At 48.9% G+C, this 14,319-nt stretch overlaps 1 protein-coding gene across 1 annotated transcript in view; it reads left to right on the top strand.

Annotated features, from left to right (window-relative positions):
* Positions 1-14,319, top strand: part of TGM4 (transglutaminase 4) — a 28,356-nt gene that overhangs the window by 2,362 nt on the left and 11,675 nt on the right. Inside the window, exons 2-7 of the mRNA XM_007983907.3 lie at positions 194-300; positions 3,104-3,233; positions 6,064-6,182; positions 8,265-8,372; positions 12,722-12,896; positions 12,991-13,129. Of these exons, the coding sequence (XP_007982098.3) occupies positions 194-300; positions 3,104-3,233; positions 6,064-6,182; positions 8,265-8,372; positions 12,722-12,896; positions 12,991-13,129 (778 nt within the window). The remainder of the gene's footprint in view (positions 1-193; positions 301-3,103; positions 3,234-6,063; positions 6,183-8,264; positions 8,373-12,721; positions 12,897-12,990; positions 13,130-14,319) is intronic.

Here is a 14,319-nt window from a genome sequence, read left to right as displayed (position 1 = left end):
AACTAAAACTGGACATGTGGGGCAGAGGGAGGCCCCTGCAGAATTAGAGGGGCTGGAGCCAGGGACAAATGAGCCTGGAAAGGAGGGGTGGGGGCTCCGTGAGTGGGCAGTAGGTGCGGCCGAACTAGGGGAGATTGTCTTGGGGGTGACCTATGGCTGGGCCAATGTTTTTTTTTCCTTCGGGTGTCTCCAGGGCCAAATCCTAGCATCGCCAAACACACCCTGGTGGTGCTCGACCCGAGGACGCCCTCAGACCACCACAACTGGCAGGCAACCCTTCAAAATGAGTCTGGCAAAGAGGTGAGCACCCACCGGGCTGGCGGGCGGGCTGGCTGGCTTCTGGTGGATTCCTCCTGATGTGAGCAGCCCCATCCCCTTCCTCACCTGTCAGCTGGCAACGTGGTTTAAAGCCATCCACAGCAGAGCATGAGAGAGGGGCCATGGCTCCAAACGTCTCTTTCCCCACTCAGCCTCCTCCAAGCACACAGTACCTCTGAGGCCAAACCTCCTACATGTCACCTTTCCCCTTTTCATTTCAAAGGGAACAATATTCACTGGAGGACACGAGCAGAGAGAAGTACATAAAAATAACCCATGGTTCCACCAATTAATTTACCCATCCTTCCTTCCAGGCTTTTTCTATGTCATGGTCAAATACAAACTGGGAGTCCATCTCATGCTTCACTCATTTGACAAGACCTAATGGATGTTTTCCACAGTGGCTCCTGCCCGAGTGTGTGGCTTACGGTGGCTGATTTTCCATGCTTTTGGGGAGCAGTGGGTGTTCACAGTTGTCTCCAGTCTTCCCGTGTTGTAAAGAACCATCTCTCAGGCAGATCTTTGAACTAGCTTATGGATATTTGCTTAGGCTAAATCCCTAGAAGTTTAATGCTAGGCTAATGCCATGATTTTAAAGTGGCAATTACATTGGGTTTTCGTAGAAGCAGGATCTGCTGGTGGAAATGAGATGAATGGGCCAGTTGCTGCTGGAATCCTTCCTAGTGCCCCAGGCTCTTCCTTCTTCTCCCTCCCATCCAGATCCCAGACTCTCAACCCCAATTTTGCATTTGAGTGTTTTTCAGGGTATCATGAAAATCTCTCCCGAGGTGGGCATGGGGTGGAGGCAGGAGCTGCATTTCTTTACTCAAAAAGTGTTAGTTTTAAAGTTTTGTTTTTTAAATTGACATATAACACACATAAAAGACACAAATCTTAATGGTTTGCACAATGAATTTTTACATATGAATACAGCTGTGGGACCACCAGCCAGATCAAGGTGGAGGCCATTTCCTGCACCCTGGAAGGCTGGTTCTCCTGGGTTCCATTGTAATGAACAGTGAGGGCACAACCTCCTCCCCCTTGCCACAACAGGGGTGTGGGGAGTTAGCCTTGTGGATTCTGAAGTTGTAGCACACTGAGTTTGATCCCAGCTCCACCTCTTGGGCAACCTCTGTGAACCTCAGTTTCCCCACCAGCAAAATAATGACAATTAAACATTTATATATATTAGCTCATTTAATTTTCACAATGCTCCCACAAAGAAGTGGGCCTGTTATCATTCCAAATTTTTAAACAAGAAAACTGAGGCACAGGAGAGGTTATGTAACCAGCCAAGGTCATATAGCCAATAAGAGGTAGAGCTGGCCAGCCTGGGCAACATAGGGCTACCCCATCTCTACTAAAAAAAAAAAATTAGCCGGGAGTGGTGGCAGGCACCTGTAGTTCCAGCTAGTTGGGAGGCTTAGGTGGGAGAATCACTTGACCCCAGGAGTTCAATGCTGCAATGGCACTCAAGGCTACTTCTGCCATCACCAGCACCAGCTTCTCTCCAGAGGGTGCTGGATATCTTCTTGCCGCCTCAAATGTGGCACATTCTATGTCAACCCTTTTCCACACCTGCCCTTTCTCCTGGGGCCTTCCTGAAATCAAAAGCCATCAGGTGCCCATGCTAGAAGCCAATTGCACTCCAGCCTGGGTGACAGAGAAAGACTCTGTCTCACAAAAAAGCGGGGGAGAGTAGAGCTGGGATTTGAACTGAGAGCCTATTGCTCCTATGAGTTATAATAATAAGCATCTCATGGGAGGATCTTGGACCACAAATGGAAATGTTTTGTGACAAGGATGAGCATTATTATTCTTGGTACCATTGTGGCTACAGCAATATTGATGTATCCTAATTATCTCTCCAGCTATTATTTATCCTAAAAGACTGGATAGAGGCCTGGACGCCCTTGGACCAATGGCCCTCTGGGACTCTGACTGCCTGTATTCCAAGAGAAATGTGTTTTTTGTTTTTATTTTTTGCTGCAAAAGACAGTTGACATTTAACCTTTCCCCGGAGTTCCAGGCACTGGGCTAGGCACATGTATTAGTCCATTCTTGTCCTACTCTACTACTCTAAAGAATACCCGAGACTGGGTAATTTATAAAGGAAAGAAGTTTAATTGACTCACAGTTCCACATGGCTGGGGAGTCCTCAGGAAACTTACAATCATGGCAGAAGGGGAAGCAGGCACATTTTACGTGGTAGCAGGTGAGAGAGAGTGAGAAAGAGCAGGGGAAACTGCCTTATAAAACCATCAGATCTCATGAGAACTCACTGACTATCATGAGAACAGCAGAGGGGAAACTGCCCCCATGATTCAATCACCTCCCACCAGGTCCCTCACTCAACATGTGGGGATTATGGGGATTACAATTCAAGACGAGATTCGAGTGGAGACACAGAGCCAACCATGTCAGCACCTTAAGTGTGTTTTATCCACAGCATCTTCCCAACAACCTGGAGATAGTATCACCTCCAGGCTGTGGTGAAGGGAGTGGTGAAGGGAGTGAATCTCAGGGAGGTGAAAATGCCCAGTCTGTCTAGGGCTCTTGCAAGACGTGCCAAAACTTCATGCTGTATGAAGCTGCTTTTCTTTCTCACGCATCCTGCCCTTGCAGGGACGCTCCTGGCTGTCCAGGGTCCTGACCATTCCTTGTCTCCGGGCTGGTTCCAGATGGGATGAGTTGTTAGGACTGATGGATTCTTCTGGGAAGCATTTGTAGGATTTGGGATCTGGCCAGAGGGGGAGATGTCCACCTTATCTTGTGGTTTGCTCAGGTCACAGTGGCTGTCACCAGCACCCCCAATGCCATCCTGGGCAAGTACCAACTACATGTGAAAACTGGAAAACACATCCTTAAGTCTGAAGAAAACATCCTATACCTTCTCTTCAACCCATGGTGTAAAGGTACTGTGAATCTCAGGTCTGCTGGGGCGTGGCAGGTGCCCCTGGCAAAACCTGCTATGTGCAATGCATAGTCTATGAGCTTTTGTTTGCTCTCAAGGTACTTGCAAACTAATTAAAGGGATGTGACCCAGGAACAGATTGCGGACACCATTGGAGCGTTTTCTTTGTGACCAGGCCCCTTAGAATGGAGGTCCTTATTCCCCGTTTCCACTTCTCCCCAATGCCTTGCCCTGCCCCAACTGGCTTCTGCCTTCACCACTGTACAGAGGCTGCCTTGGTAGGGGTGGGGAGGGGCCACCAAGGACTTCTTTCTTGCCAACTCCAGGTCAGGACCTGAACTGTGGTTGGCTCCTCCCTTCTGCTCCCTTAGTTCTGTTCTCTTCTCTCGACTCCCTCATGTACCCAGCTCATTTTTTCCTGTGGCTACACTGGAGCCTTTATGTAAATGGCACTCGAGGCTACTTCTGCCACTGCCAGCACTGGCTTCTCTCCAGAGGGTGCTGGACATCTTCTTGTAGCCTCAAATGTGGCACATTCTATGTCAACCCTTTCCATACCTGCCCTCCCTCCTGGGGCCTTTTTGAAATCAAAAGCCATCAGGCGCCCATGCTAGAAGCCAAGGAGCTCTTTTTTTAACCTTTGTATTTGGAAATGATTTTGAGCTCACAGAAAAGTGGCAAAAATGATGTAATGAACAACCTATACCCTTTATCCAGGCTCACCTGTTGTTAATATTTTTCTCCATTTGCTTAATCATTTTCCCTCCCTCCCTCCTCTACACACACACATGCTTTTTATTTTTGAACCATTTGAGAGTAAGTTACATATAAGTTGGTTCTTTACAACCCCTAAACCCTTTGATGTGTATTCCATAAGAACAGGGATGTTCTCTCATATAACCACAGTACAGTTATCAACTTCAGTAAATTAAGTGTTAGCAGCCAGGCATGGTGGCTCATGCCTGTAATCTCAGCACTTTGGGAGGCGAAGCGGGCAGATCACAAGGTCGGGAGATCGAGACCATCCTGGCTAACACGGTGAAACCCCATCTCTACTAAAAATACAAAGAAAAATTAGCCGGGCGTGGTGGCAGGCACCTGTATTCTCAGCTACTCAGGAGGCTGAGGCAGGAGAATGGCGTGAACCTGGGAGGCAGAACTTGCAGTGAGCCGAGATTGTGCCACTGCACTCCAGCCTGGGCAACAGAGCAAGACTCTCTCTCATAAAAGGAAAAAAAAAAAAGGCCGGGCGCGGTGGCTCACGCCTGTAATCCCAGCACTTTGGGAGGCCAAGGTGGGCGGATCACAGGGTCAGGAGATCAAGACCATCCTGGCTAACATGGTGAAACCCTGTTTCTACTAAAAACACAAAAAATTAGCTGGGCATGGTAGTGCGTGCCTGTAATCCCTGCTGCTTGGGAGGCTGAGGCAGGAGAATCACTTGAACCCAGGAGGTGGAGCTTATAGTAAGCTGAGATCGCGCCATTGCACTCCAGCCTGGGAGACAGAGCAAGACTCTGTCTCAAATAAATAAATTAATTATTTTTAAAAAATAAGCATTAGCATAATACTTTCATCTACTATCTATGTAACAGTTTGGTCACTTTAAAAAAAAAATTTTTTTTTTTTTGAGATGGAATTTCACTCTTGTTGGCCAGGCTGGAGTGCAATGGCACGATCTTGGCTCGCTGTAGCCTCTGCCTCCTGGGTTCAAGCAATTCTCCTGCCTCAGCCTCCCAAGTAGCTGGGATTACAGGCACACGCCACTACACCCAGCTAATTTTTGTATTTTTAGTAGAGATGGGGTTTTGCCATGTTGGCCAGGCTGGTCTCGAACTCCTGACCTCAGGTGATCCACCCGCCTTGGCCTCCCAAAATGCTGGGATTATAGGCATGAGGCACCGTGCCCAGCCAGTCACTTGATTTTATCATGTTCTTTATAACATTGTTTTCTCTCCAGTACAAGATCCAGTCTAGAGTCACATTTTACATACAGTTATGTTTCTTTACCTCCTTTAATCTGGAACCATTTCTTAGTCTTTCTTTGTCTTTTTTGACATATTTTTGAGGACTAGAAGTCCCCCTTTTTAACAGATCATTCGTCATTTGGGTCTGATGATTCATCATCTTTAGATTCAGGTTACGCAGTCCTTGCTGGATGTTATGTAAACGACATGTCCTTCTTGGAAAATCATATCTGGAGGCACACAATGTCTGCATGCCCCTCATTGGGAATGTTAAATGTGATCATTTGGTCAAGGTGCTGTCCAGTTTTTCTGCTATATAATTACTATCTTTTTCTTTGTAATGAGTAGTCTATGTGGACACATTAAAGACCGTCCAAACATCCTGATCCTTATCAAAATTCTCCACCCCTAGATTTAGTATCCACTGATGGTTCTTGCTTCAACCATTCTTCTCTGTGATGGTTGCACAGTGATTTTCCAAGGCCAGCTCTCTGCCATGTTTACCTGCTAGCCCCTGGCATTTGCTGTAGGCAGAGCCCTCCCTTCACCCCCATCTACCTCTCTCTCTCTACCATCTGTATGGACTCATGGACTCTCTCTTACTTTTCAGTGGTTTATGATTCATCCTTTTCTTAACTCATGCTTAAATTGCTCCAGATTTTCCCAGGGGAAGCCCCCTACAGCTGGCTCAGGAAGTTCTTTTGGATACTTTCCCTCTTGCTCACCTCCCTCCCCTCAACATTGGGTATTCCAAGCTCCTCACAAAGACCTTAAAGCTCCCTCAGCACAGACAGTCCCCAGTGGCAAGCCTGCCCCTGTCCCAGGGCAGACTGTAACCTCTGTGGATGTGTGGTCTTGCTTCAGAGGACACGGTTTTCATGCCTGACGAGGACGAGCGCAAAGAGTACATCCTCAACGACACAGGCTGCCATTACGTGGGGGCTGCCAGAAGTATCAAATACAAACCCTGGAACTTTGGTCAGGTAATGATTTGCCGTCCTGTGGCTGGACCAGGCCCCATCTGTTAGATCACCCTTTTGCTTGGGTAGTAGCCAGTAAAGGTTCTGGAGAAAGGGTTGTGAACCTCAGGTCAAACGCCAGCCTCATACGGGTGAAACTTGGCCAGAGAGGGGTGACCTGCCTAGGCTGCACAGATGGGGTGGAGTCCTGGGCAGAAGCCCTCCCACGAGGACCACCCATGGCCTTTCTCACCCACCCCACGGCTCTCTCCTACCCCCACGGCTCTCTCCCACCCCCCACGGCTCTCTCCCACCCCCCCACGGCTCTCTCCCACACACCACCCCTGCCACACGGCTCTCTCCCACCCCCCACAGCTCTCTCCCACCCCCCACGGCTCTCTCCCACCCCCCCGCCCACGGCTCTCTCCCATCCCCTGCCTCCCAGTGTATTTACCGAAGAACCAAGCACTGTTACAAGGAAGCCCTGTTACAATTAGAATGTTGGTGTTGACAAAGAGCTTCTAAACGCGAGGGAGAGTTTTTCAGAGACTTGTGTGGAGGCCTCTGCTGAGTGGAGGGCCAATGCCTTCGTGCAGCCATGAGGCAGGAGAAGCTGGGGTGTGAGGACGTCAGACACCAGATGCTTCCCACCTCCCCTCCCCCCAGATTTGGCAACAACAAGCTCCTGGGAAATGCCAGGCATTTCACAGCTGCCTGAGTTTCCCCTCTTCCCCCGGGTCTGGACACCTAGGACAGGGCGGAAGCAGGGAGGAGGGAGGAGGGACTCTGAGCTGGCGAGGCTCATGCTGTGCATCTGTGCAAGGTGTGCCCTGCGTGCCCTCTCCACCCTCACTCATTCCTAGAAGGCCCTCAGCATCCTATCCTTACACATGAGGACCAGAGGGAAATGAAATGGGAGGGAGTAGCTGGCAAGGAAACAGTCAAACAAACCGCAGGAGGGATAGGGAAGAAGGAATCACCTGAATCCTAGGGGTTTCCCCTCTTAGAAAATCAAGGGGTGGGCGGGGCGTGGTGGCTCACACCTACAATCCCTGCACTTTGGGAGGCCGAAGCAGGCAGATCACGAGGTCCGGAGATCAAGACCATCCTGGTTAACATGGTGAAAACCCGTCTCTGCTAAAAATACAAAAAATTAGCCTGGCGTCGTGGCATGTACCTGTAATCCCAGCTACTTGAGAGGCTGAGGCAGGATAATCACAGATATTGAATCATCCAGTTTAGATAGTAGATTTTATGGGATATAAATGATATCTTGATAAAGTGGCTTACAGTAAATAGAATTTCAAAAGTAATGTGCTTATCACAAAAGACTTAGGAAATACAGAAATGTGGAAAGAAAACAAAATTATTCATAACTTCCTCCCTCAGTGATAACAACTTAACGTTTTAGTGTATTTTATTCCTTTATCTATTACTAAGGCTTACATAGTTGTAATGCTATTTGTGCACAACTTCATAGCCTGTTTCAATATTTATTTATTTTTTTTATTATTATTTTTTTGAGACAGAGTTTTGCTCTTGTTGCCCAGGCTGGAGTGCAATGGCGCTATCTTGGCTCACCGCAACCTCCGCCTCATGGGTTCAAGCGATTCTCCTGCCTCAGCTTCCCGAGTAACTGGGATTACAGGCACGCACCCCCATGCCCGGCTAATTTTGTATTTTTAGTAGAGACAGAGTTTCTCCATGTTGGTAAGGCTGGTCTTGAGCTCCCGACCTCAGGTGATCCACCTGCATCAGCCTCCCAAAGTGTTGGGATTACAGGCGTGAGCCACCATGCCCAGCCTGTTTCGTTTATTTAACTTGATTACAAAGGAATTTCCCCATGGTATTAAAAACTTGTACTTCCTTTTAGTGGCTGCATGCTATAGCTCTATAAACTTACTTAACTATTGCCCTGTGGCAGGACATTTAAATGGTTTCTAGTTTTCAATGCTGTGGTGGACTTTTTTATGAGACTGTAGGCAGGGGAGGGTGTCACACCACAGGGTGGCTGCAAATTAGGTGACATGCAAATTAGGTGGTATGTGTTAAGTTTCTGACATAGGGCAAAGTCTTAACCGCCTCTTTCTTCATTTCCCAAAATAGTTTGAGAAAAATGTCCTGGATTGCTGCATTTCCCTGCTGACTGAGAGCTCCCTCAAGCCCACAGATAGGAGGGATCCTGTGCTGGTGTGCAGGGCCATGTCTGCTATGGTAGGTGTGGAAAGCCTGGGCTGATGCTGTCCTGTACTTGCTGATTGCTCAGCCGTTTTCTGTTTTTCCCAGGCTAGACTGGAAGCTCTTTGAAGTATACCACAGTGCTATGGCCAATCAACTGTTCAAAACTATTAAGAAATAGACATTGCTGAAATCTGTTCTGAGTGCAGGTTTTCAAGTCAGACCTGAGTCTGAACCCCAGCCCTGCCACTTATGGGCCGATCTTAGGTGTAAATGGCTTCACCTGTCTGAGCCTCAGTTTCCCCATCTGCAAAATGATAATACAGAAGGTTCTCTTTCTACCTGCAAGCTGGGCTCCAGTTGGGTGAGCAAACTGGTCCAGTTCACTTGGGACTTTTCTGGCTTTAGCACTGAGAATACTGTGTTCCAGGAAACCTCTCAGCCTTGGGCAAGCAGGATGGTTGGTCACTCTATTCCGCCTGGCCTCTTGGAAGTCAGTTTGTTCAGAGTAGCAGTTCTCAAATATTTTGGTCTCAAGACCCCTCTGCACTTTTAAAAATTATTGAGGACCCCAAATAAGTTGTGTTTATATGGCTTATATATACCAATATTTACTGTATTAGAAATTAAAACTGAAAAGTTTAAAACTGTTTATTCTAAAAGAATAATTCCATTACAAGTTAACATTAGTAATGTATTTTTACTTTTAAAAACCTATGTTTTTCAAAGCATAAAATATGTAGTGAGAAGAGTGGCATCGTTTTCCATTTTTGCAAATCTCTTTAATGTCTGGCTTGCTAGGAGTCAGCTGGAATTTCGTATCTGCTTCTGTGTTCGTTGTTTCAGTTGGAATATATGAACATCTGGCCTCACACAGATATGTAGATTTAAAAAGGCAGAGGCCGGCTGGGCGTGGTGGCTTATGCCTGTAATCCCAGCACTTTGGGAGGCCGAGGCAGGCAGATCACGAGGGCAGGAGATCGAGACCATCCTGGCTAACACGATTAAACCCCTTCTCTACTAAAAATACAGAAAGTTAGCCCGGTGTGGTGGCACACACCTGTTGTCCCAGCTACTGGGGAGGCTGAGGCAGGAGAATCACTTAAACCCGGGAGGCAGAGGTTGCAGTGAGCCAAGACCATGCCACTGTACTCCAGCCTGGGTGACAGAGCAAGACTCCATCTCAAAAAAAAAAAAAAACGGGGCCGGGGCAGGAATATTCCCGAAGCTCCATAAGTGGCAGTTTCTTAAAGTTTGTTGCAATGTGGAATCTGAAACCACAATTTTTCATCCTTTGTACACTTAGGAGAGAATGAGAGTGAAGAAGGCAAATATTACCTTGGGATTATTATGCAAATAGTTTTGATCACAGACCTTGGAACTCCCAGGGATCTCCCAATACCAATGAGGACCTCTCTCCAAAGGTCCACTGAGTTCAGTCAAATGGCTGCTCTTGCCATCTGTGGGAGGCAGGCAGATATATGTTCATCTCCAGGAGAGTCTGTGAGCTGAACTGCTGTGACAGATGGATCTTAAGTAGGGGCTCTTGAAATGCCCTCCTTGCAGAATGACTGTGAGCCTGTGCCTATTGCACGTGGTTTGCCTCATAAATGCTGGGGCTCCTGTTCCCCTGCACCCTAGGGGCTGGTAGGATTACCGGGGGCCCTCACACGGACCCTCTTGGGCACAGGAGTCCACCATGCCTGCTCTTCCCCCCTCACCCCCATGCTGGTATGTTCATTCTCTAGCCCAGGGGCCAGCAGGTGGCCAGGCTGGACACTGAGAGAGAACAAGTAAAGGAGACCAAGTCATTAGCAGGCGGAACTTGCCATGAGGGGCTCTAGTTCTCAGTGGTGCAGGGGGGCTTGCACATACCTGGCTGCTTCTCCTTTCAAGCTCTGTGACTCTGGACAAGATTCGAAACCTCTCTGGGCTTCTGTTATCTCATCTTTTGGGTGATTATGAGGTCTCAATAACACACAACAGTGCCCAGCCCAAGGTCTGACATGCTTTGGGCCCATGAGTAGCCTATTCCCAGGTCATTCTTACGAGTGTTGGGGTTTGGGAAGCAATGGGCTAAGCCACTGCTTGTTTCAATGATGAGGAAACCAGCCAGGGAAGAAGGGGCAGTTGGCCAAAGACTGCACAGTGAAGTGGTGGTTGAGCCAGCTCTGCTGACTCCTGGTGCAGTGCTCCTTCCTAATGCCCTCCCAGCCACCTCCTCAGGCTGGGAGGCAAGCATGGGCAATTCAGAACTCCAAGGTATTCCAGGAGTCACTTCCAAAATTAGGTTACTGCAGATTAGCTTCCATGCTCAGGAGTCTGAGAACCCCAGCCCGCTTCAGAGGCCCTCCCCATTCCAGGTTCCCTATAAAGGTTGCCCCTTAACTCCTAGAAGTTCGAGGCTATCCATGGGCCTCCCGGATCTGTGAATTTCTGACTAGCAGGCAGAGCTTCTGGCAGGGACGCCTAAAAGACGACTCCCACACCAGGCAGGGAACCTCAGCAAGGCAGTGAGTGCATTCATTATCCATTGCTAAGTAACAAGTTACCCCAAGACACCGTGGCTGAAACAACAAACATCCATTATCTCCCATGTCTGTGGGTCAGGAATCCAGGTGGGGTTTAGCTGAATGTTCTGGCTCAAGATCTCTGGGGGAGGACCTACTCCCAGGCTCACTCACCTGGCTGTGAGCAGCCTCAGCTCAGGGCAGCTCATAGCACCGCAGCCAGCTTCCATCAGAGTGAGCAAGTAAGAGAGGGGGCGCCCAGGCTGGAAGCCACAACCTTTGTCACCTCATTTCAGAAGTGACAGCCATCACTTTTGCTGCATTCTGTTGGTCAGAAGTGAGTCGCTGGGTCTAGGAAAGGGGATTACTGGGGGCCATCTCGGTGACTGCCTACCACACCTGGGCATAGGAATGTGCTTTGTTCCGCCGGGGGTAGAGCTTCGTGCATCAGGAGTTTTGAAAGTACTGATGTCCTTTGGGCTCAGCGTCACTCCCCTTCTTTCCCTATCTCCTCCCTCCCTTACATTGCTCTATAGACGGCTTGGGTCTAGCAGGCGCTGACAGGCTGGGGCCACTCAATTTCTCAGGAGGACGCAGCAGCTGGACCAGATCAGTGGCTGGGTGACAGTTAAGATAGGAGGTGTGTTTCCTGCTTTGCCTAGGACCCTTGCCTGTCTCTCTTTCATCTGTTTTCATTCCGTCTGACCACTCTGGAGTCTGGGAGTGGCCTCTGCTCTCTCTCTGATTTTGATGAATGAAGAGGCTTGTCCAGCCACAGGACCTGAGAGGTCATGGGAGGCCCAGGCCACACCGTTGTTTGAGACTTCTTGTAAATTAAAACTGAACAAACCCCCAAACAGGATTCAGAAATTGTGGCATACTATAAGGGTTTTAGTTTAACAAACGGACATCTTTAACATCCTGGGCAACATGAGGCGCTGTAATTGTGCTTTTCACAAGGCGTAATGGGGTTTGCAAAGGATGTTAGTGCGCAGGCCAGGAGGGGATGGATGGATGTGGTCAAAGTCAGGCCACCACCAGATCAAAGATTTGTGACTGTGTCACCTTTCATGTTTTCAGAGGGCTCCTCTGCACCTGCCTCTACGACCTTCTTTAGAGATTCCGTTAAGTGCTTTCAAAGGTGAACTCACAAGCTTTGTCCTCTCTCTGGTTTTAATAAGGTGGAAAGGATCGTCCAGCCAGGGCTCCTCAGGGGTTAAGAGAGGTGCAGGCCACTGACAATTTAAAAATGGAAGATGCCAAAACAGGCACCGGCTTAACCCAGGTCATCCTCAAAACAACCTAAAGGGACCGGGCATAGTGACTCACGCCTGTAATCCCAGCACTTTGGGAGGCCGAGACAGTTGGATTGCTTGAGCTCAGGAGTTTGAGACCAACCTGGCCAAAATGGTGAAACGCGTCTCTACGAAAAACTACAAAAATTAGCGAAGTGTGGTGGCGTGCGCCTGTAGTCCCAGTTACCTGGGTGGCTGAGGCGGGAGGATCACCTGAGCCCAGGAAGTTGAGGCTGCAGTAAGCCGAGCTCACACCACTGTATTCCAGCCTGGGCTACAGAGCAAGATCCTCTCTTAAAACACAAACAAAACCAACCTAAATGTAGGTGTCGTAATGATCATCATTTTACAAGGGAGGAAACTGAGGCACAGAGCAGTGAGCATCCTCCCTGGTCACTCACACAACTGGCATGCTCCTTGGCCCTTCTAGGCACCCTGCCTGTTCTGGAGAGCCCGTGTCCTCCAAGGGCTCTGAGACATTGTGAGGTGTCCACTTTGGGGGCTGGGTGGCCAAGCTGGGCTGGCAGCACTTTGTTCTTCTGAGGGGTGGACACTGACCCCACCCCTATGTGTGTGGCAGATGAGCTTTGAGAAAGGCCAAGGCGTGCTCATTGGGAACTGGAGTGGGGACTACCAAGGTGGCACAGCCCCATACAAGTGGACAGGCAGCGCCCCAATCCTGCAGCAGTACTACAGCACGAAGCAGGCTGTGAGCTTCGGCCAGTGCTGGGTATTCGCTGGGATCCTGACTACAGGTAAGTGGGAGATGCAGGGGCTGAGAGGAGAGGTACCATGGGAGGGACTCCCAGCCCTCACAGTTGCCAACCACCCCACCCTGGATCATTTTAGTACTGAGAGCGCTGGGCATCCCAGCACGCAGTGTGACAGCCTTTGATTCAGCTCATGACACAGAAAAGAACCTCACGGTGGACACCTATGTGAATGAGAATGGCGAGAAAATCACCAATATGAGCCGCGACTCTGTCTGGTAGGTTCCTCCTTCTCAACCTTCTCAACTCTCCTCCCAGGAACTTCCTTTTTTCTTTTTAGAAACAAGGTCTCTTGCTAGGTTGCCCCTTCTGGTCTTGAACTGGTGTCAAGCAGTCCTCCTGCCTTAGCCTCCCAGGTAGCTGTGATTCCAAGTGCAAGCCACCATGCCTGGCATCCCAGGAGTTTTCTAGCCCAAGCCCGGTCTCCAGGCCCTCCCAGCTCAGAGATTCTGCTGAGCTGTGGGACCCCTTCAGCCTCCCTCAGAGACTGATTCAAGTTGTAGGCCAATGCTCACTGCTCCTGAAATTCAATATTTTTCAACATTTGGCCTTGGACAATCTGTGCTGGAATCATCTGGGGGTGATTGTTTAAAAATGCAGATTCCTGGCCAGGCATGGTGGCACATGCCTATAATCCCAGCACTTTGGGAGGCCAAAGTGGGTGGATCATGAGGTCAGGAGATTGAGACCATCCTGGCTAATATGGTGAAACCCCATCTGTACTAAAAATACAAAGATTATCTGGGCCTGGTGGCTCGTGCCTGTAATCCCAACTACTCAGTAGGCTGAGGCAGGAGAATCACTTGAACCTGGGAGGTAGAGGTTGCAGTGAGCCGAGATCGCACCATTGCACTCCAGCCTCATGACAGAGCTAGACTCCCTCCCAACAACAACAACAACAAATGCAGATTCCTGTACTGGAGCTTTTGCCTCTACAGGGGAAGGACCAGGAATCTGAAGTTCATGTTAGCACTTGGCCTAGGAGATCTGATATATACCAATGTTTGAGAACTTTTGATGTAACCGGTACCCACTGGCCAGCATGAAGCTTATGTCCTTTGTTCTCTGATCCAGAGCACATGGGCCTCTTGCAAGCTAAAAGTGACCACAAGATAGAAAAGGGAGAATGAGAAGTTGCAGAGGGAGTAGACAAGGTGGGAAGGTCAGGGGATGATTACAAATTCCCGAGGCATTTCAGTTGAAGTTGGAGCCTTACAGCTTTTATTTAAATACTGCTGAGATGTTCTAGTTCATGTACCAAGACAAGAAAAATCAGGAAGACTTGGAACTTTTGGAAAAGAGGCACTAACCAGTATTATTTGTAGATGATATACAGTTGACCCTTGAACAGCATGGGTTTGAACTGTGCAGGTTCACTCATAGGCAGATTTTTTCAATTGAGTACAGG

This window comes from Chlorocebus sabaeus, chromosome 22 (assembly GCF_047675955.1).
Source record: "Chlorocebus sabaeus isolate Y175 chromosome 22, mChlSab1.0.hap1, whole genome shotgun sequence".
Taxonomy (NCBI): domain Eukaryota; kingdom Metazoa; phylum Chordata; class Mammalia; order Primates; family Cercopithecidae; genus Chlorocebus; species Chlorocebus sabaeus.
This window is presented reverse-complemented; position numbering and strand designations above follow the sequence as displayed.